The sequence below is a fragment of the Malaclemys terrapin genome, chromosome 4 (assembly GCF_027887155.1).
Source record: "Malaclemys terrapin pileata isolate rMalTer1 chromosome 4, rMalTer1.hap1, whole genome shotgun sequence".
Taxonomy (NCBI): domain Eukaryota; kingdom Metazoa; phylum Chordata; order Testudines; family Emydidae; genus Malaclemys; species Malaclemys terrapin.
Genome location: NC_071508.1, coordinates 13,327,045 through 13,348,766, shown reverse-complemented (window position 1 = coordinate 13,348,766; position 21,722 = coordinate 13,327,045). Strand labels below are relative to the sequence as shown.

At 44.7% G+C, this 21,722-nt stretch overlaps 1 protein-coding gene across 1 annotated transcript; it reads right to left on the bottom strand.

Moving 5' to 3' along the window:
- Positions 1–1,511: 1,511 nt before the first annotated feature.
- LOC128835669 (complement decay-accelerating factor-like) lies at positions 1,512–10,101 on the bottom strand. The gene is made up of 5 exons (XM_054025255.1): positions 10,031–10,101; positions 9,688–9,784; positions 8,044–8,129; positions 2,585–2,757; positions 1,512–1,625 (listed from the first exon to the last, which is right to left on the bottom strand). The coding sequence occupies exons 1-5, from the start codon at positions 10,092–10,094 to the stop codon at positions 1,512–1,514; spliced, it is 534 nt and encodes a 177-aa protein (XP_053881230.1). The 5' UTR covers positions 10,095–10,101.
- Positions 10,102–21,722: the final 11,621 nt, after the last annotated feature.

Sequence of the window (21,722 nt, the reverse complement as noted above, 5' to 3'; positions counted from 1 at the left end):
TACCCACTGAGTCATTTCCTTTGACAAGCCTTTTACTTCAATTTCATAAATATTTCTACACTCTGACATCCTCTTGTCACCTGTGTCAGTTCTTTCATGAACATTACCCAGCTGCACACACAGAGCCATTCACCACTGGTACAAGTGGATGTAATTCCACTGTAGTTTGAACTGACTTTGGCCCGTGTCTCTCACTGGAAGTTTAATCCCCGGCTGCGGAATTTGCTGAATTGGTGGCTTATATCAAAGTTCTTGTGGTCTCAATTTCAACCCTTTTATGTGTCTGACGCGCCGAGTGAGGGAAAGGGAAGCAGCAAACAGAACAGAAATGCATCTTCACACTGGGGGGAGGGGGTTGCTCCAAGCTCCAGACGCTGTACGGTGAAGTGATGCCTCCCCAAGAAGGGAGTAGTCAGGATCACAACGGTAATTTACAGACACTCATCACCCAGAATTAATATCAGGCTCCTTTAAGCATCTAATTTGGGCATCCAAGAATCACTGGACAATTTAGGCTCACTATTAAGTGTCTTACATTGCAAGAGCTAACAGCCTATTGTTTTTTATGAATCTTTAATTCATTTGTAACACTCTCGTCCCCACCCCATTATAGAAATGAGCTTGACTGCAAGACCAGGGTCAGGGGGAAAACGAAAGTTAGTTCATGATTATTCAGTATGCAGGAATGAGAGGGGCATAGTCCACCTCCAAAGGAAGAGTGAAAACCATGTCTCATTACTGGAAGGACTGCTCAAAATTGATAAAAATTTCAAGTTAATTGTGAAATTCAGCAGAGGAAGCAGAAATACCACCTGCAAAAGCTGCAGAGGACCAAGAAGTTATTGAATATCATCTTCTAAATCACTTCCAGTTCCCATTTCAAGATGGGACAGACATGAGGATCCTGAGCAGAGGAAGATAAAAGTGCTCTGCTTTCATCTTTAAGTTACAGAAATTCCCCTCAGCAGACCCATGGCTCGTGTGAACTTGGGTCACTTCTCACAGCTGGTGCAGTCTGAGGAATTATAACCCAGAAAGGCATTGTGGGAAAGCACAAGGATTGCAGCAAACAGAAGGGACAAAGGGACAAAGAGCCCTGTGGCACCTTATAGACTAACAGACGTATTGGAGCATAAGCTTTCGTGGGTGAAAACTCACTTTGTCAGATGCATGTGAGAAGGGACAAAGTTACTCACCTGGCATCCCCACTGCTCTCAGAGCCCTGCCAGCTCTGCCCCCAACCTGGTTCATTTCTTATCCTCTAGGTCTATTCCTAACAATTGGGACCATCCAGCTCTCCCCTCAAATCAGTCTGTAAAGTCTCTTGATTTGAAGTGAGCATCAGGCAGGACAGATCCAGACTGGAGATGCTCACAGAGGAGACAAAAGGGAAACCTTTTTTTAGATGCATAATACGAACAAATCAGAGTTCTGACACTTGCCTGGCTCACAGATGGGCAAAGGTGGATCCCACGTATCATCAGTTTGGCACTGACTCAGACTGTGACCGTTCATGGTGTAGCCGGGATCGCACTCAAAGGTAACAGTGTCTTTATAAGAATAGACACGTCTGTCACCAGATACTCTTCTTCCATTCCGGATTTGTGGGGCTGGGCATCTAACCTCTGCAAAAGAAACGCTTTAGCTGAAACAGGGCCAGAGAGAAAAAAAAAATGTCTCCACCCTACGCAGCTCTCAAGCCTTGTTTAGCCTTTACCCTGTAACTTGTTCACTAGCCTATATTATTCCTACTTGAAAATACAGTAAGCTATGTGTCTAGCTACGCCAGCAGCGCCAGACCACTGTGATATCAGAAATAAGTTAACCCTTGTTGTTGGAATGGGTCAGTGGAGTGAGGGGACTGCCCAGAGAGTGGATTCTTTGGTCCAACTGCTGCAGTTCTTCCAAACCACCCACACACCACAATCACCACACACAAAGTAGCCTCTCTCCACAGCACACACAACTCCCTCGCCACCCACAGACACAAATCGGAACAACCGCCCACACTACACAACCAGCACACACAGTCAGCCCAGGCACACACAGCCCCTCACCATAGCACACATCCCTCAGTTCCTACCTGCACAAATTAACACAAATATCCCAGTGCCATACGTGGTTGCCCATATCATTGGATTAGGGTTTCTTAGAGCCATCTGCTTGGGGTGCAGAGCAGCTAGGAGAGCGGCCTGGGCATGCAATCTAGAAACGTAGACCCACCACCTCCCTGACTAACATTCCCCAGTGTCACCCTTTGCCGCTAGGGCGAAAGACCTTTAACAGCATTCCTATACAGTGTGAGCCCAGCTGCACTGCTAACTGACCTGCTCTACGGGTGCATCCAAAGGTACCAGTTTCCACCTCAAATCCTCAGCCCTGCTCTAGAGCTATTCACTCTGTCCAACATGAATCATGGAAATCTTGTGGAGATGTTGCCACGGGCAGGCACACTAAGTGCAGGGATTTAACTGGAGTCTCACATTTGTGGGTTTGCCTGAACCTGGACTTTCTATACGTGAAAGAGCAGAACTGGGAGGGCTGCACTCATTCAAACCCCACCTCCACACCGAGGGGGACGCACACTCCACTCTCCGTTTAGCCCGTCCTTGGTTGTGCAGTGAATAGAGGCCTCTCCAGTGAGCGGGTAACCACTGTCACATTTGTAAGTTACAGATGACCCATAAGAGAAGCCATCCATTATCACCCCAGTGTGCCTTCCATTGGGGATGTCAGGAGGCGGAAGACACAGAATACCTGGAGAGACACAAGATATTTAGAATCAATACTGGTAAAGAAGCAGCTCCAGTTACTTGATCTGCTAAAGAAAACTAGGTGCGCTAGCTATGAAACCACTGGAATGTACTAGCCCAACAGGCGACAGCCCAGGGATGTCTGAGTTGATTGGGCACTAATGTTACATAACTCACCAAACTGACTTACTAAGACAAGGGCTAATTGTCCAGACACATGCACTGATCATCGGAGCCTTAGGCGCATGGGAACCCAGTAACGAGAGAGTGCTGAGATAATGCAGAATTGGTCAATGCTACGCTCGGCTGATGCGGCAACTCATGGTTGGTCGAGGGACATCTACATAGAACACATCACTGGACATCGGCAATAGCAGGAGGGATGAGCTGGAGTGCCGATGAGAAGTGCAGTCAGGAAAGTAACTGAAATACTTTCCTCGTGCATTGTATTTTCTAAATGGACAACCAACCTAATTCTCAATTACTGAGGGACAATCTCCACCCATGGATATATTTTGCATTCCACAACCAAATCTCTGTACAACTTTCATAAGTGATGTATTTGGATTCTAATATCTAAACTGGATTGTTAAATCAATTCACCTAAATTTGGGTTATTGCTGATCATATACTCTATGTATCATATGACTTTTAAAAACTAACTTTATATTTGTGGATAATCTAAGCACTATACCCAGATGTACAGACACTTTTCCAACCTAAGTATTATATAATTTTTTAAAAAGTAGCTTTAATAACATTTTTATGTCTTACTGATGAGTAGACTGGTTTTCTGATTCACGATTGATTAACAACAAAAACTATTCACAGAAGTAAGGGAACTTATCTTACTACTGTTCTCTACCTGTAGTTTGAGACTGCCCTTTCATGGGCTACTTTCACTTCTCGGTCCCAGCAAATCCAAATGTCTCTGAGAAACAGAGGTTGCCTAGTACAGTGGTTCTCAGCCAGGGGCACAGGTACCCCTGGGGGTACGCAGAAGTCTTCCAGGGGTAAATAAAGATAAAGATAATGGATTTCAAGAAGGCAGACTTTAGCAAACTCGGGGATCTGGTAGGTAAGATCCCATGGGAAGTAAGTCTAAGGAGAAAAACAACTGAAGACAGTTGACAGTTTTTCAAAGAGACATTATTAAGGGCACAAGAGCAAACTGTCCCACCGCGTAGGAAAGAGCTCTTAAGCAGGAGATCTTCAATGATCTAAAAATCAAAAAAGAGTCCTACAGAAAGTGGAAACTAGGTCAATTACAAAGGATGAATATAAACAAATAACACAAGTATGTACGGACAAAATTAGAAAGGCCAGCATAAAATGAGATCAGACTAGCTAGAGACATAAAGGGTAAGAGGAAAACATTCTACAAATACATTAGCAGCAAGAGGAAGACCAAGGACAGGATAGGATTGTTACTCAATGAAGGGGGGAAACAATAAAAGAAAATGTGGAAATGACAGAGGTACTTAATGACTTCTTTGTTTCGGTTTTCACCACGAAGGTTGGTGACGATTGAACATCTAACATAGTGAATACCAGTGAAAATGAGGTAGGATCAGAAGAGGCTAAAATAGGGAAAGAAGAAGTTAAAAATTACTTGGACAAATTAAATGTCTTCAAGTCACCAGGGCCTGATGAAATGCATCCTAGAATTCTCAAGGAGCTGACTGAGGAGATATCTGAGCCATTAGCAATTATCTTTGAAAAGTCATGGAAGACGGGAGAGATTCCAGAAGATTGTAAAGGGGCAAATACAGTGTCCATCTAGAAAAAGGGAAATAAGGACACTCCAGGAAATTACAGACCAGTAAGCTTAACTTCTGTATCCTGAACGATAATGGAGCAAATAATTAAGCAATCAATTTGCAAACATCTAGAAGATAATAAGGTGATAAGTCACAGCCAGCATGGATTTGTCAAGAACAAATCATGTCAATCCAACCCAATAGCTTTCTTTGAAGGTAACAAGCCTTGTGAATGAGGTGGAAGTGGTAGACGTGGTATATCTTGACTTCAGTAAAGCTTTTGACACTCTCTCGCATGACCTTCTCATAAACAAACTAGGGATATGCAACCTAGATGGAGCTACCATAAGGTGGGTGCAAAACTGATTGGAAAACCGTTCCCATAGAGTAGTTGTCAGTGGTTCACACTCATGCTGGAAGGGCATAATGAGTGGCGTCCCGCAGGGATCAATTCTGGGTCTGGTTCTCTTCAATATCTTCATCAATTATTTAGATAATGACACAGAGAGTACACTTATAAAGTTTGCGGACGATACCAAGCTGGGTGGGGTTGGAAGTGCTTTGGAGGATAGGATTAAAATTCAAAATGATCTGCACAAACTGGAGAAATAGTCTGAAGTAAATAGGATGAAATTCAATAAGGACAAATGCAAAGTACTCCACTTAGGAAGGAACAATCAGTTGCACACATACAAAAAGGGTAATGACTGCCTAGGAAGGAGGACTGTGGAAAGGGATCTGGGGGTCATAGTGGAACACAAGCTAAATATGAGTCAACAGTGTAACGCTGTTGCAAAAAAAAGTGAACATCATTCTGGGATGTATTAGCAGGAGTGTTGTAAGCAAGACACGAGAAGTAATTCTTCCACCCTACTGTGGTGATTAGGTATCAACTCGAGTATTGTGTCCAGTTCTGCACACCACATTTTAGGAAAGATGTGGCCAAATTGGAGAGAGTCCAGAGAAGAGCAACAAAAATGATTAAGTATCAGAGGGGTATCTGTGTTAGTCTGGATCTGTAAAAAGCGACAAAGAGTCCTGTGGCACCTTATAGACCAATGTAGATAAATCTCTGATAATTTTCATATGACTTTACATTGTGCCTCTTTATATAACCTTGTAGTGGGTCTACTCATGTGTGACCTCTGTTTTCATGAACCTTTGTATCAAAGCCTCATGTAAAAACTTTACATTGAACCTTCGTATAATGTTATAGCCCCTAAGGATAGAATAAGATAGAAGAAAACTGTCTTTTTGCTAGCAGTAGAACAAGATCTTCCCCCCACTCTTAATCAATTGCCCTGTTGAATGAACGAGGTGTGAATGAGTAAAGGCGTGGAAGGCAGCACCTCCAGACAGCTGCAACCGTTGGAGAGGGGATGGAAGCCAGACCCAAGAACAATAAAACTTGTCAAGTGGGCTCACTAGAGAAGAGCAGACATACTGATGGCCTTGGGGGTTAGAAGCAAGCACCTTCTTTTGAAAACACCCTCTTTGAACAGCATTGGGACAACACCCAGAAGGAAGCAGCACAAAGGACCAATGGACACAGACACAGATTTTGAATCTGGTACAGATTTGCATGAGATGGAAGCTGCTATAAATGTGAAGTGTCTTGCAGGGGACCTTGGGTCTCGTCTTGTCAACATGGCAGCATCGATCGGATCGGCAGAAGCCCGGCTCCACCCCTCCCCCATCTAACTCACCTGGCCAGTGAAGTTAAGGGGAACATCTAATTGGTAACAACAACAAGACGGAGTGTGCTTGTGTGTGTATATGTGAGTGCATGACTGTAATATATATCATATGCATATGATACAGTGTTGATTGATACATGTATTACCAATAAATGTGGTGCTTTGCCTTATTCCCCCTGAAAAGATCCTGTGCAGTACAACAGTCCAGAGAACAGCAACAAAAATGATTAAGTATCAGAGGGCTAGCTGTGATAGTTGGAATCTGTAAAAAGTGACAAAGAGTCCTGTGGCACCTTATAGACTAACAGACGTATTGGAGCATATGCTTTCGTGGGTGAAAGTTTATGCTCCAATACGTCTGTTAGTCTATAAGGATTCTTTGTCGCTAAAAATGATTAAAGATCTAAAAAAACATGACCTATGAGGGAAGATTGAAAAAAATTGGGTTTGTTTAATCTGGAAAAAGAGAAAACAGAGGGGACATGATAACAGTTTTCAAGTACGTAAAAGGTTGTTACAAAGAGGAGGGAGAAAAATTGTTCTTCTTAACCTCTGAGGATAGGACAAGAAGCAATGGGCTTAAATTGCAGCAAGGGAGGTTTAGGTTGGACATTAGGTAAAACTTCCTATCAGGGTGGTTAAGCACTGGAATAAATTGCCTAAAGGAGGTTATGGAATCTCTGTCATTGGGGATTTTTAAGAGCAGGTTAGACAAACACCTGCCAGGAATGGTCTAGATAATACTTAGTCCTGCCATGAGTGCAGGGGACGGGACTAGACCTCTCAAGGTCCCTTCCAGTCCTATGATTCTATGATAAATCAACTCATCTAAATATTTGCCTAGTTTTACAACAGGCTACATAAAAAGCACTAGCAAAGTCAGTACAAACTAACATTTCATACAGTGACTTGTTTATACTGCTCTCTGTGTACTATACACTGAAATGTAAGTATAATATTTATATTCCAATTGATTTATTTTATAATTATGCGTGTTAAAAATTAGAAAGTAAGCAATTTTTCAGTAGTAGTGTGCTGTGTATTTTTATGGCTCATTTTGTAAGCAAGTAGATTTGAAGAGAGGTGTGACTTAGGGGTATGTAAGACAAATCAGACGTCTGAAAGGGGTACAGTAATCTGGAAAAGTTGGCCTAAATATACAGGAAGTGTGGCATCTCCACGCTTTCTGGAGGAGTTTTATATAATACTCTTTCGAGGAAGGGATTTCAATATGTACTGTTTTAAGATCAAGGTGTTCCATCCCAAACAAGCATGGAAAAACGCACTATTTTCCTGCTGCACAATAAACTGGTGTCCGGACTACCAGGGCACATGCATGCCTTGAAGTGCAGGTAATGAGCTTCTTGTCTAATTTTGGATTAATACAAATCCCTATCAGGCACACCTGTTACTTTATTTAAAATGCAGAATATCCAATAACCATCCTGGTAGAACACTGTTGCCATACCAAGCTCGGTGCCTTTTTCATTTACTCAGTTGTCAAAGAAAGACTAAGTTCTTATGGTCAGGAACTTGAAACAAGAAATTTCTTCCTAGGATAAAAACCCCTTCACACACACCTATCAACCCAAGATGCTCTTGTGGTTAAGGTACCTGGGACCTGGAGATCTGGATTAAAATTTTGGCTCTGTTATTGACCAACTCTCTATATCACCCGGGGTACATCCCTTAATCTCTCTGTTTCTCAGTTCTCCCACTCTAAAGTGGTGATCATAAAGCTTCCCTCCCCGTTTATTAACATTTAAGAGGCAAACAGATAAGAGACAGAAGTGCCCAAATAAGCACCTTGACAGACATTTGTAATTTACTTACGCTCACAAATGGGAACTTCACCACTCCATGCAACACGCAGGCCAGAAATCTCACATCGTCTGTAAGGCTGTCCAATCAACCGGTGCCTGGAGTTAGGCAGAGGGGGTTACAGTTGTTATCTAGTCCTTTGGTGTATGAGTTATCCTGTGAAGCTCAGTTATTTGGGAAGCTCTTCTCCCCAGCCACAGCAGGTGGGGACCAACACCACCGACTACTGAGTGATGATCACTGGAAAAAAGGCTCCTTGCCAACTCAGAACTCCCCAGCCAGGGGTGGCTTTATGTGTTTTGCCACCCCAAGCACGGCAGTGAGGCAGCCTTCGGCGGCATGCCTGCGGGAGGTCCGCCGGTTCCATGCCTTCGGCGTACCCGCCACCGAATTGCCGTCGAAGCTGCGGGACCGGTGGACCTCCTGCAGGCATGCCACTGAAGGCAGCCTGGCTACAGCCCTCATAGTGGCCAGCAGGCTGCTCCCCATGGCTTGCTGCCCCAGGCATGTTCTTGGTGCGCTGGTGCCTGGAGCTACCCCTGCCCCCAGTCCCTTGTAGAATTAAACCATGGAACAGAGTCCTTTGTAGGCCCAAAGAGCTGGCATTCTTTGAGCCAGGGGATCCAAAGGTCCTTCCTGTGCCCTCAAGTCTTCCTCACCACATCAGAGGGACATTCCCTGCCATGGAATCACAAACCACAGGCAAACTAGTAACATCTGCACTTTGGGCAGGCTGCTGTGGAGTTATTATTATGCCGCCTCCATTTTGGTTTTATAATTTTCGTGTTGGAGTGGATAAGATTTTGTGGGCCAGGCAGACCCAGCTGGGGTCTGGCTAGCTTGAGATAATCAATCATGTCAGTCGTAACCCAGGCAGGTGCTATAAGCCACCGCATCACACAGGTCCATATGCACATATATTGTTGACTAAAACAATGCAGAACTGGGTCTAGCGTTCAGCACCGACAGCTGCTATGGCTCTTTTCTGTGACATGGGACATTATGCGAGAAGAGATTCTTCCTTTTTCAATACAGACGTGACACTCCCTACAAACGTTCCAGCCAGTCCTGCAGCTGCAGCCCTCTGCTTTTCAGGCCACTGAAGCACAGTCTCAATCTTTCAAAGGAGGGGGCAGGCAACAGCCCTTCTGCCATCATATCCCCAAAGCTCTAACTCAGACGGCTCTCCGAGCTGGGTTTGTCCTTGGAGATAGATGGGAAGTTAGCCATGGAGCCCCTGCTCTGCACGGCCCTGAGGAAAGGCAGCCATTTCAAATGATTCAGAAGAACAACTATTCCCATGTCAAAGCAGGGGTAAAATCCAAGAGATTCCAGGGTTTGCCCTGGTCACTTGGATCCTACTCTCCACAGGAGACATCTGTGCTCACCCAGCACCTGCAGGCAGAGCATTCAGCTGGCCAAACTGCAATTAAAGTTTGTACAATAAATGGCAGAGCATGAATGAAGAAAAGAGGGAGACTTACGCCAATCCATTGTTCCCTGCATAATAATAGGATATTGATTGAGCCAAGAAGATGGAGTGCTGCTTTGGTATGGAAGAGTAAACCAGGAGTTGGGGGAATACGAGGATATCCACTTATGTTTTACAGCTCTAAGCTAGGCACAAGTAGTCAACTCAGGCAGTCTGAAACTTACCCTTCTTCACAGGTGAAGTTGATGGTTGACCCAAAGAGGAGATCTGTTATAATAACTCTGCCGTTCTCCGGCTCTCCGGGATGACCACACGATTTCACTGGTAGAAAACAAGGCTAGGATTAGACTTCTCTCTTTCAGTGCAACAATTATCCCGAGGAAATGTCCATATTTAACACTCCCCACGAAGAAGGCATTTAGAAAGGCCCGGAATAGGCACAGCTAGAGAACTTTACTAGCCACTATTAACTATTTAAGGACATGTTACATTTTGCAGCGTGGACACAACCTAGTGCCTCTAAGATCTTTATTAAACAATAGAAACAAAATCCATGAAGATATTCACTTTTACAGAACTCAAATGCTTCTGACCACTTTCGATTTTCAAGGCATGTAATAGTGGATTGCATCCGCGGGTGTCTACTGTATCCAGGCCGGCAAGTATAGTTTATAGTCTTCCCAACAGGAAAGGAAGACTGATTTTTATACTCGCTCTTCAGCTCAGCAAAGCTTAACCTCGTTGGGACACCACAGCCCTCTAGGAAGAAAGGAAATACACATGAGAAAAAAGAACCATATCTACTGTGCTGGTATGTACCACATCAGGTGCAGGTTGATAAAACAACAGTGTTACAAAGAAACAACTGTGGATCTGTTTTATAAATATTCTTCCAGGTGTTACGCTAGGATTAAAGCCGAGGGAAAGAGAACCTTCAGACAAAGGTGCTAATGCAACAAAATCCATAGCTGGAGACTGGCTCTAAAACAACACACACAGGGCCAAACTCACTGCTGAGACAAGAACCTCTATTTTCTAATCAGCTAACACAACATATGCACCTGTCCTGTTTACCGCTGGTCCCAATATCCATCCTTGGGCTGCCATACTCCCAGGATGCTAAAATGTGCCAGTTTTCAGTAGTACTCTCAGCGAAAGACTAAAGAATCACAATAGTTGCTTCTGGCCTTAAAGCATATGACTCTATAAGTGCAGCAATGCCCAACGGAATTAATATCCACATACAGAACCATCAATCAAAGGACACAAGCCCTTCACAAACTTTGATACAACAGCCCATTGACTCAAGATACTTAAGCTATCTCTTACTCTCATTTAGCGGCTGAGGCTATAGGACGAGCACACCTCACCGATGGCAGACGTGGGAACATAAATAACCACTCATCACACTGCCTCCACCATGAGCGCTGTCTTCTCATTGCATCTAGCAGTTTGTACACACCCAGAGTACCACCCTGTGAGCTTTCAGACTGTTCTGATGAACGCATTCACTGCCACTTCCTTCGTTTACGTTTTCAAATTCAATTGTCCCATAAGGATATATTTGTGTTTGTAATAATAGCAAGTTTCTGGGTTCACGCCATTAGTTAAACCACTGCAACATCTATGTGTGGACATGCCCAAGAGTCTGCGTAGGAGTTTGTCTATAGGGTCATTTCTTTTGCAGAGCCTTTAACTTCATTTTCATTAGTATTTCTACACTATTCCATCTTCCTGCTGACACTTTTATAAATCCTTTCAATTGTAATCTTGTCCGGCAGCGCTCAGGGAGCCGTGCTCTCCACCGGCATTAGTGTGCAACTTCCCCTGAAGTCAACTGAACTTCTTGTGCCAGCAGTGATTATAGCCCTGTGTGTCCCCCTGGGGGATCTATTCCCAGCTGTGAATTTTGTTACTTTAGCTGGTATGTCTGAACATTCTTTCTCTTGCTTTAAATCCTGTTGGGTGACTGACACACCTACAGCCAATGGGAAGAAGCCAACCAAAAATCCATTCACCTTCACATAGAGGAGAAGGGTGGCTCCAAGTTCCAGATGTGGTACAATAGATTGAAGCCTCTCCACGGAGGGTGTAGCCGGGTTCACAGCTGTAGTTCACATATGTTCCACTGGGGAAAGCTGCCAATGGCTTGGCATTGTGTTTCCCTCTGTCAATGACCGGAGGTGGGGGACACCGCAACGCTAACGGGGGAGAGGGGAAGAATGCTGTTTAAGAAGAGCTTAAAATTGGCTGGTGTGCAGGAGGGGAAAGCCGAGAATGCATGTGTTATGTCAAACCCTCCATTGCACTGGTGACGCGACACATCCAAAAAAGTTTAAATATCACTTACCTAGAGCCCCCTTCACCCAGAAACTCAGATTTTCCCAATCTGCTACTTTTCTATTCCTACAAATCTCCCTTGATTGCCTTAAGAATCCAAAATAGAATTTGTTGAGAGGGGGATGAGTTTTGTTGATTTGTGTTTCCATTCACACCGTTAGGACGCTCAGTGAGACAGACCATTGCCAGTTCTCTGTCTGTCAGGAGGGCAGGGCAGGATGCAGGCGATCAGCTATCACATGGACGATCACAGTCAAGAGATAAGGGGGTAGATGGATATTTATATTTTCCCTATTCACAGCTGAAAAGTGACCCCAGGATGCAAAAGAACTTTTATTTTTTAGCCTCAAGGCACAACCCTATCAGATGTTGATCATCTCAGTTACCCAGCAGTCCACCCTGATTCACACTTACCCTGTATGCAGGCTGGAACAGGAGGATCCCAGGTTCCTTCATCTTGGCACTGAATCTGACGGCTGCCATTCAGGGTGTAGCCAGGATCACATTCAAACCTAACTGTGTCCCTGGGTCTATAGACAGGTCCACGTCCAGCTACTTTTCTTCCATGTTGGATTTCTGGGGCGATGCAGAGAACCTCTGAAATTGAAAAGGTGCAGAAGGCGTCAGCCTGCCCGGCAAGCAGTGCTGTTCAGTGGGCGTTTGGCACCTGTGTTCTGCACTGGCTCCCTACCGGTTTCTGGGGAGAGTTCATGGTGTTGCTTTTAACCTCTCAACTGCAAACAGTATATTGCCTAAAACCACATCCCCCAGGTTCTGTACTGCTCCACTTGTGGTGAACAGAGGCCCCACACGGATCCCTCTCAGTGACAGAGAGTAGGGCTGGTGGGAGAGCTCCTTGTGAGGGGCCTCACTTTGAAATCTACTCCTTGCACTTGTTCTGAAACAGTACAGCCCTGTTGGCCTTTGGGGGACCCACTGCAAATCTTTTCTGTTGACTGAGCGTGTAGCAAGGGTAGGGAATGGCGGCAGAGGTTTGTGTGTCTGTCTGTGTGAGGGGAGCGTGGATATTAGTTTCCAGTTTTTGTGATTCATGTTAAGTGTGCCTAGGGTTTCAGACAGATGCTTTTTTTCCCAGTATTTCCCTAATAAATGTACATCTGTGTACGCGTGCACAGGAGTGAAGAGTGTGCATACAGTGCCTTTATTTTCAAAAGCATTTATTTCACCATGTGTCTAATTAAATGCAGCTTAAATTCTCTGCTATTAATTCTGTTGCACTGGTGAAGTTGTCTTTCATGTTAAATCTTGTGGTAGAAGCTTCTTCCTCTTAGTTCTAGGTAACAGAACATAAACGCACCTTCACACCGAGGGGGAGGAGGGCTCCATGTTCCAGATACTGTACAATAAATAGATGCCTGCCCAGTTAGGGAGTAGCCGGGCTCACAGCTGTAATTTACAGACGTTCCAGTGGTGAACACTGCCAAGGCCCTGATTCTGGGCTTCCCATTGGCAATGGCTGGAGGAGAGGGACATTGCAGCACTACAGGGAGGGAAGAGAGTCTTAACTGAACCAGAGCTCATGCTGGCTAATCTACAGAAGGGAAAAGATCCTCATGCGCATATTGAATCATGCCCAACACAACAGCAGTGAGGCTAATGCACACCTGGGGTAAAGTGACGTACCTCCATTCCTTCCACCTCATTCACATCCCCCCAAATACCTATATAGCGCCATGACTGAGTGATGCTTCTTGATACCCAAAGACATGTTCCCAGCCATCTTAGTAAGGCTTCAAAGGCTATTTCCACTGTATATTTTGTGTTCACTTTGGCAATGCTGCCACTTTGGGACCATTTGTTGGTTGGATGGTTGTTTAGGTGGGGCCTTCTCTAGGTTCCCTTAATTTGGAGGGGTTGGGGGGTGTTAAGTGGGCAAAACTGACCAGAACTCAATTCTTCAGCAATCTTTTTGGAGAGTGGAAAAGCCCAGAAACTATGGAGAGGAGCATGGGAAACACTGGGCTAGCTACACAGATATTTGCATTTTCTTTTTCAGATATCAAACTAATCCCAAAATCCTTTTGGCCTCCATGCTCAGCCATCCCAGATCTTGCTCATCACAATGGGAACAAAGATAACCCACCACCAAAGCCTTAGTCACACTTACTTCTTTCACAGACAGGGACAGGAGGATCCCATCTACCATCATCTTGGCACTGAGTCTCGTGGCTGCCGCTCAAGGTGTAACCAGGGTCGCATTCGAACACAATGATGTCTCTGGGTCTGTAGGCAGGCTGTACCCCATTTGTTCTGCCATTCTCCACTTCTGGGCTTACGCATGTCGCTGAAAGGGAAAGCATAACAAACCCTTTAGACTTTAACACACGTGTGGGATGGAGTGGGCAGTTTACCCACTGAGCCATTTCCTTTGACAAGTCTTTTACTTCAATTTCATAAGTATTTCTACACTCTGACGTCCTCTTGTCACCTGTGTCAGTTCTTTCAGCATGAACATTACCCAGCTGCACACACAGAACCATTCACCACTGGTACAAGTGGACGCAATGCCTCTGAAATTAAATGAGCTCCTCTTGCCAGCAGTGACTTTGGCCCGGGACTCTCACTGGAAATTTAGTCCCCAGCTGTGGAATTTGCTGAATGGGTGGCTTTTATCAAAGCTCTTGTGGTCTCAATTTAAATCCTTTGTCTGGCGCATGAAGCGAGGCAAAGGGAAGCAGCAAACAGAACAGAAACGCACCTTCACATTGAGGGGAGGGGGTTGCTCCAAGCGCCAGACTCCGTATGCTGAAGTGATGCCTCCGCAAGAAGGGAGAAGCCAGAATCACAACAGTAATTTGCAGACACTCATCACTCAGAAAAAAATATCAGGCTCCTTTAAGCATCTCAATTTGGGCCCCATAAATCACTGGACAATTTAGGCTCACTATTCAGTGTGATACATTGCAAGAGCTAACGGCCTATTGCTTTTCTGAATCTTTTACTCATTTGTAACACTCTCGTCCCCACCCCATTATAGAAATGAGCTTGACTGCAAGACCAGGGTCAGGGCGAAAAACAAACGTTAGTTCATGTTTATTCAGTATGCATGAACGAGAGGGACATATTCACAATCCAAAGGAAGAGTGAAATCCATGTCTCATTACTGGAAGGACTGCTCAAAATTGATGAAAATTTCAAGTTAATTGTGAAATTCAGCAGAGGAAGCAGAAGTACCTGCAAAAGCTGCGGAGGACCAAGAAATTATTGAATATCATCTTCTAAATCACTTCCAGTTCCCATTTCAAGATGGGACAGACATGAGGATCCTGAGCAGAGGAAGATAAAAGTGCTCTGCTTTCATCTTTAAGTTACAGAAATTCCCCTCAGCAGACCCATGGCTCGTGTGAACTTGGGTCACTTCTCACAGCTGGTGCAGTCTGAGGAATTATAACCCAGAAAGGCATTGTGGGAAAGCACAAGGATTGCAGCAAACAGAAGGGACAAAGGGACAAAGAGTCCTGTGGCACCTTATAGACTAACAGATGTATTGGAGCATAAGCTTTCGTGAGTGAATACTCACTTCATCAGATGCATGTGAGAAGGGACATAGTTACTCACCTGGCATCCCCACTGCTCTCAGAGCCCTGCCAGCACTGCCCCCAACCTGGTTCATTTCTTATCCTCTAGGTCTGTTCCTAACAATTGGGACCATCCAGCTCTCCCCTCAAATCAGTCTGTAAAGTCTCTTGATTTGAGGTGAGCATCAGGCAGGACAGATCCAGACTGGGTTATGTTGGAGATGCTCACAGAGCAGACAAAATGGAAACCTTTTTCTAGATGCATAATACGAACAAATCAGAGTTTTGACACTTGCCTGGCTCACAGACGGGCAAAGGTGGATCCCACGTGTCATCAGTTTGGCACTGACTCAGACTGTGACCCTTCATGGTGTAGCCGGGATCGCACTCAAAGGTAACACTGTCTTTATACGAATAGACACGTCTGTCACCAGATACTCTTCTTCCATTCCGGATTTGTGGGGCTGGGCATCTAACCTCTGAAAAAGAAACACTTTAGCTGAAACAGGGCCAGAGAGAAAAAAAAAATGTCTCCACCCTACGCAGCTCTCAAGCCTTGTTTAGCCTTTACCCTGTAACTTGTTGCACTAGCCTATATTATTCCCACTTTGAAAATACAGTAAGCTATGTGTCTAGCTACGCCAACAGCACCAGACCACTATGATATCAGAAATAAGTTAACCCTTGTTGTTGGAATGGGTCAGTGGAGTGAGGGGACTGCCCAGAGAGTGGATTCTTTGGTCCAACTGCTGCAGTTCTTCCAAACCACCCACACACCACAATCACCACACACAAAGTAGCCTCTCTCCACAGCACACACAACTCCCTCGCCACCCACAGACACAAATCGGAACAACCGCCCACACTACACAACCAGCACACACAGTCAGCCCAGGCACACACAGCCCCTCACCATAGCACACATCCCTCAGTTCTTACCTGCACAAATTAACACAAATATCCCAGTGCCATACATGGTCACCCATATCATTGGATTAGGGTTTCTTAGAGCCATCTGCTTGGGGTGCAGAGCAGCTAGGAGAGCGGCCTGGGCATGCAATCTAGAAACGTACACCCACTTCCTCCCTGACTAACATTCCCCAGTGTCACCCTTTGCCGCTAGGGTGAAAGACCTTTAACAGCATTCCTATACAGCGTGAGCCCAGCTGCTCTGCTAACTGACCTGCTCTACGGGTGCATCCAAAGGTACCAGTTTCCACCTCAAATCCTCAGCCCTGCTCTAGAGCTATTCACTCTGTCTAACATGAATCATGGAAATCTTGTGGAGATGTTGCCACGGGCAGGCACACTAAGTGCAGGGATTTAACTGGAGTCTCACATTTGTGGGTTTGCCTGAACCTGGACTTTCTATACGTGAAAGAGCAGAACTGGGAGGGCTGCACTCATTCAAACCCCACCTCCACACCGAGGGGGACGCGCACTCCACTCTCCGTTTAGCCCGTCCTTGGTTGTGCAGTGAATAGAGGCCTCTCCAGTGAGCGGGAAACCACTGTCACATTTGTAGGTTACAGATGACCCATAAGAGAAGTCATCCATTATCACCCCAGTGTGCCTTCCATTGGGGATGTCAGGAGGCGGAAGACACGGAATACCTGGAGAGACACAAGATATTTAGAATCAATACTGGTAAAGAAGCAGCTCCAGTTACTTGATCTGCTAAAGAAAACTAGGTGCGCTAGCTATGAAACCACTGGAATGAACTAGCCCAACAGGCAACGGCCCAGGGATGTCTGAGTTGATTGGGCACTGATATTACATAACTCACCAAACTGACTTACTAAGACAAGGGCTAATTGTCCAGACACATGCACTGATCATCGGAGCCTTAGGCGCATGGGAACCCAGTAACGAGAGAGTGCTGAGATAATGCAGAATTGGTCAATGTTACGCTCGGCTGATGCGGCAACTCATGGTTGGTTGAGGGACATCTACATAGAACACATCACTGGACATCGGCAATAGCAGGAGGGATGAGCTGGAGTGCCGATGAGAAGCGCAGTCAGGAAAGTAGCTGAAATACTTTCCTCATGCATTGTATTTTCTAAATGGACAACCAACCTAATTCTCAATTACTGAGGGACAATCTCCACTCATTGATATATTTTGCTTTCCACAATGAAATCTTTGTACAACTTTTCATGAGTGATGTACCCAAGTATTTGTATTCTAATATCTAAACTGGATTGTTAAATCAATTCACCTAAATTTGGGTTATTGCTGATCATGTACTTTATGTATCATATGACTTTTAAAAACTACATTTATATTTGTGGATAATCTAAGCACTACATCCAGATGTATAGACACTCTTTTCCCAACCTATGTATTATATATATATTTTTAATATTAGCTTTAATAACATTTTGATATCTTACTGATGAGTAGACTGGTTTTCTGATTCATGGTTGATTAACAACAGAAGCTATTTACAGAAGTAAGGGAACGAATCTTACTACTGTTCTCTACCTGTAGATTGAGACTGCCCTTTCATGGGCTACTTTCATTTCTCAGTCCCAGCAAATCCAAATGTCTCTGAGAAACAGAGGTTGCCTAGTACAGTGGTTCTCAACCAGGGGTACAGGTTACCCCAGGGGTACGCAGAAGTCTTCCAGGGGTAAATAAAGATAAAGATAATGGATTTCAAGAAGGCAGACTTTAGCAAACTCGGGGAGCTGGTAGGTAAAATCCCATGGGAAGCAAGTCTAAGGGGAAAAACAACTGAAGACAGTTGACAGTTTTTCAAAGAGACATTATTAAGGGCACAACTGTCCCACCGCGTAGGAAAGAGACGAAGTATGGCAAGAGACTACCCTGCCTTAACCAGGAGATCTTCAATGATCTAAAAATCAAAAAAGAGTTCTACAGAAAGTGTAAACTAGGTCAAATTACAAAGGATGAATATAAAGAAATAACACAAGTATGTACGGACAAAATTAGAAAGGCCGGCACAAAATGAGATCAAACTAGCTAGAGACATAGAGGGTAACAAGAAAACATTCTACAAATACATTAGCAGCAAGAGGAAGACCAAGGGCATTATAGGACCATTACTCAATGAAGGGGGAAAAACAATAACAGAAAATGTGGAAATGACAGAGGTACTTAATGACTTTTTTGTTTCAGTTCTACCAGAAAGGTTGGTGACGATTGGATGTTTAACATAGTGAATACCAGTGAAAATGAGGTAGGATCAGAAGAGGCTAAAATAGGGAAAGAAGAAGTTAAAAATTACTTGGACAAATTAGATGTCTTCAAATCACCTGACGAAATGCATCCTAGAATTCTCAAGGAGCTGACTGAGGAGATATCTGAGCCATTAGCAATTATCTTTGAAAAGTCATGGAAGACGGGAAAGATTTCAGAAGACTGGAAAGGGGCAAATACAGTGTCCATCTATAAAAAAGGGAAATAAGGACAACCGAGGGAATTACAGACCAGTCATCTTAACTTCTGTACCCGGAAAGATAGTGGATCAAATAATTAAGCAATCAATTTACAAACATCTAGAAGATAATAAGGCGATAAGTAACAACCTTCATGGATTTGTCAAGAACAAATTATGTCAGACCAACCTGATAGCTTTCTTTGACAGGGTAACAAGCCTTGTGGATGGGGTGGAAGTGGTAGATGTGGTATATCTTGACTTTAGTAAAGCTTTTGACACGCTGTCGCATGACCTTCTCACAGGGCCGGCTCTGGGTTTGTTGCCACCCCAAGCAAAAAACAAAACAAAAAAAAAAGTGCAGGACGGCCAGAGCCAGGGTGCAAACTTTCGGTGCCACTTACTTGGCGGCTGCGGATGCCTCCCCTGGACGCACTGGCTCGTGGGACTCCCTGCGCTGCAGATGTGCCCCAGGCAGTGGAGTGTGCGTCCTGACTAGCAGGGGGGAGGCGGAGGGAGCGGGGGGGAGTGAGAGAGAAGGGGGACAGCCAGCGCTTCCTTCAGCCGGGGCGCTCGCCACTTGGCCCCTTCCGCCGCACCGCCTGCCGGGACGGCTCCACGCCGCTCCCGCCTGCAGGTGAATTGAAGGTCGGCGGGGAGGAAAGGATGCGGGCTGCTGGGATTGCTGCAGACCTGGCACTGGGTGGGGTAGATAGAGCATGCAGCCCGCTCCCAGCAGGGCACTCCCCTCCTCCGTGCTGTCACCCCCTACAGGGCGGCTGGAGTGGCGAACCAAAAAAAAAAAAAAAGGGCGGCCGTGCCACCGTAGGACTGGACGGAATGTTGCCCCTTAGAATCTGCCACCCCAAGCACAAGCTTGCTTGGCTGGTGCCTGGAGCTGGCCCTGCCAAACTAGGGAAATGCAACCTAGATGGAGCTACCATAAGGTGGGTGCAAAACTGGTTGAAAAACCATTCCCAGAGAGTAGTTGTCCGTGGTTCACAGACATGCTGGAAGGACATAACGAGTGTGGTCCCGCAGGGATCAATTCTGGGTCCAGTTCTCTTCAATATCTTCATCAATGATTTAGATAATGACATATAGAGTTTGGGGACGATACCAAGCTGGGAGGGGTTGGAAGTGGGATAGGATTAAAATTCAAAATGATCTGGACAAACTGGAGATATGGTCTGAAGTAAATAGGATGAAATTCAATAAGGAGAAATACAAAATACTCCACTAAGGAAGGAATAATCAGTTGCACACATACAAAATGGGCAATGACTGCCTAGGAAAGAGTACTGTGGAAAGGGATTGGGCGTCATAGTGGACCACAAGCTAAATATGAGTCAACAGTGTAACACTGTTGCAAAAAAAGGGAACATCATTCTGGGATGTATTAGCAGGAGCGTCGTAAGCAAGACACGAGAAGTAATTCTTCCACTCGACTCTGTGCTGATTAGGTATCAACTCGAGTATTGTGTCCAGTTGTGCGCACCACATTTCAGGAAAGATGTGGGCAAACTGGAGAGAGTCCAGAGAAGAGCAACAAATTGATTAAAGATCTAGAAAACATGATTTATGAGGGAAGATTGAAAAAATTTAGTTTGTTTAATCTGGAAAAGAGAAGACTGAGAGAGGACATGATAACAGTTTTCAAGAACGTAAAAGGTTGTTACAAGGAGGAGGGAGAAAATTTTTTCTTCTTAACCTCCAAGGATAGGACAAGAAGCAATGGGCTTAAATTGCAGCAAAGGAGGTTTAGCTTGGACATTAGGTAAAACTTCCTAACTGTCAGGATGGTTAAGCACTGGAATAAATTACCTAGGGAGGTTATGGAATCTCTGTTATTGGAGATTTTTAAGAGCAGGTTAGACAAACACCTGCCAGGAATGGTCTAGATAATACTTAGTCCTGCCATGAGTGCAGGGGACGGGACTAGATGACCTCTCAAGGTCCCTTCCAGTCCTATGATTCTATGATAAATCAATTCATCTAGATATTTGCACTAGTTTTACAATGGGCTACATAAAAAGCACCAGCAAAGTCAGTACAAACTAAAAATTCCTACAGTGACTTGTTTATGCTGCTTTATATACTATACACTGAAATGTAAGTACAGTATTTATATTCCAATTGATTGATTTTATAATTATATGTGGTAAAAATTAAAGTAAGCAATTTTTCAGTAGTAGTGTGCTGTGCATTTTTATGGCTCGTTTTGTAAGCAAATAGATTTGAAGTGAGGTGTAACTTAGGGGTGGGTACGCAAGACAAATCAGACTGCTGAAAGGGGTACAGTAATCTGGAAAGGTTGAGAGCCACTGGTCTACTATACAGGAAGTGTGGCATCTCCACGCTTTCTGGAGGAGTTTTATATAACACTTTATTGAGGAAGGGACTTCAATATGTACTGTTTTAATATCAAGGTGTTCCATCCCAATCAAGCACAAAAAAACGTACTATTTTCCTGCTGCACAATAAACTGGTGTCCGCACTACCAGGGCACATGCATGCCTTGAAATGTAGGTAATGAGCTTCTTGTCTAATTTTGGATTAATACAAATCCCTATCAGGCACACCTGTTACTTTATTTAAACTACAGAATGGCCAATAACCATCCTGGTAGAACACTGTTGCCATACCAAGCTCGGTGCCTTTTTCATTTACTCAGTTGTCAAAGAAAGACTAAGTTCTTATGGTCAGGAACTTGAATCAAGAAATTTCTTCCTGGGATAAAAACCCCTTCACACACACCTATCAACCCAAGATGCTCTTGTGGTTAAGGTACCTGGAGATCTGCATTAAAATTTTGGCTCTGTTATTGACAGGGCCAGTTCTGGCTTTTTTGCCGCTGCACCGCCTGCCGGGAGGGCTCCACGCCGTTCCTGCCTGCAGCTGAATTGAAGGTCGGCGGGGAGGGAAGGATGCGGGCTGCCGGACTTGCTGCAGACCTGGCACCTGCTGGGGCAGACGG

Excerpts from the sequence above, each read along its gene's own strand:
- LOC128835669 (XM_054025255.1), bottom strand. The coding sequence starts at position 10,094 with ATGCAATCCACTATTACATGCCTTGAAAATCGAAAGTGGTCAGAAGCA. Across the intron at positions 8,130-9,687 it reads AACTTCACCTGTGAAGAAGG|GCACCGGTTGATTGGACAGC; the intron begins GTAAGTTTCAGA and ends GCCTAACTCCAG. Across the intron at positions 1,626-2,584 it reads GGCTAAACGGAGAGTGGAGT|AGGTTAGATGCCCAGCCCCA; the intron begins GTGCGTCCCCCT and ends TTTCTTTTGCAG.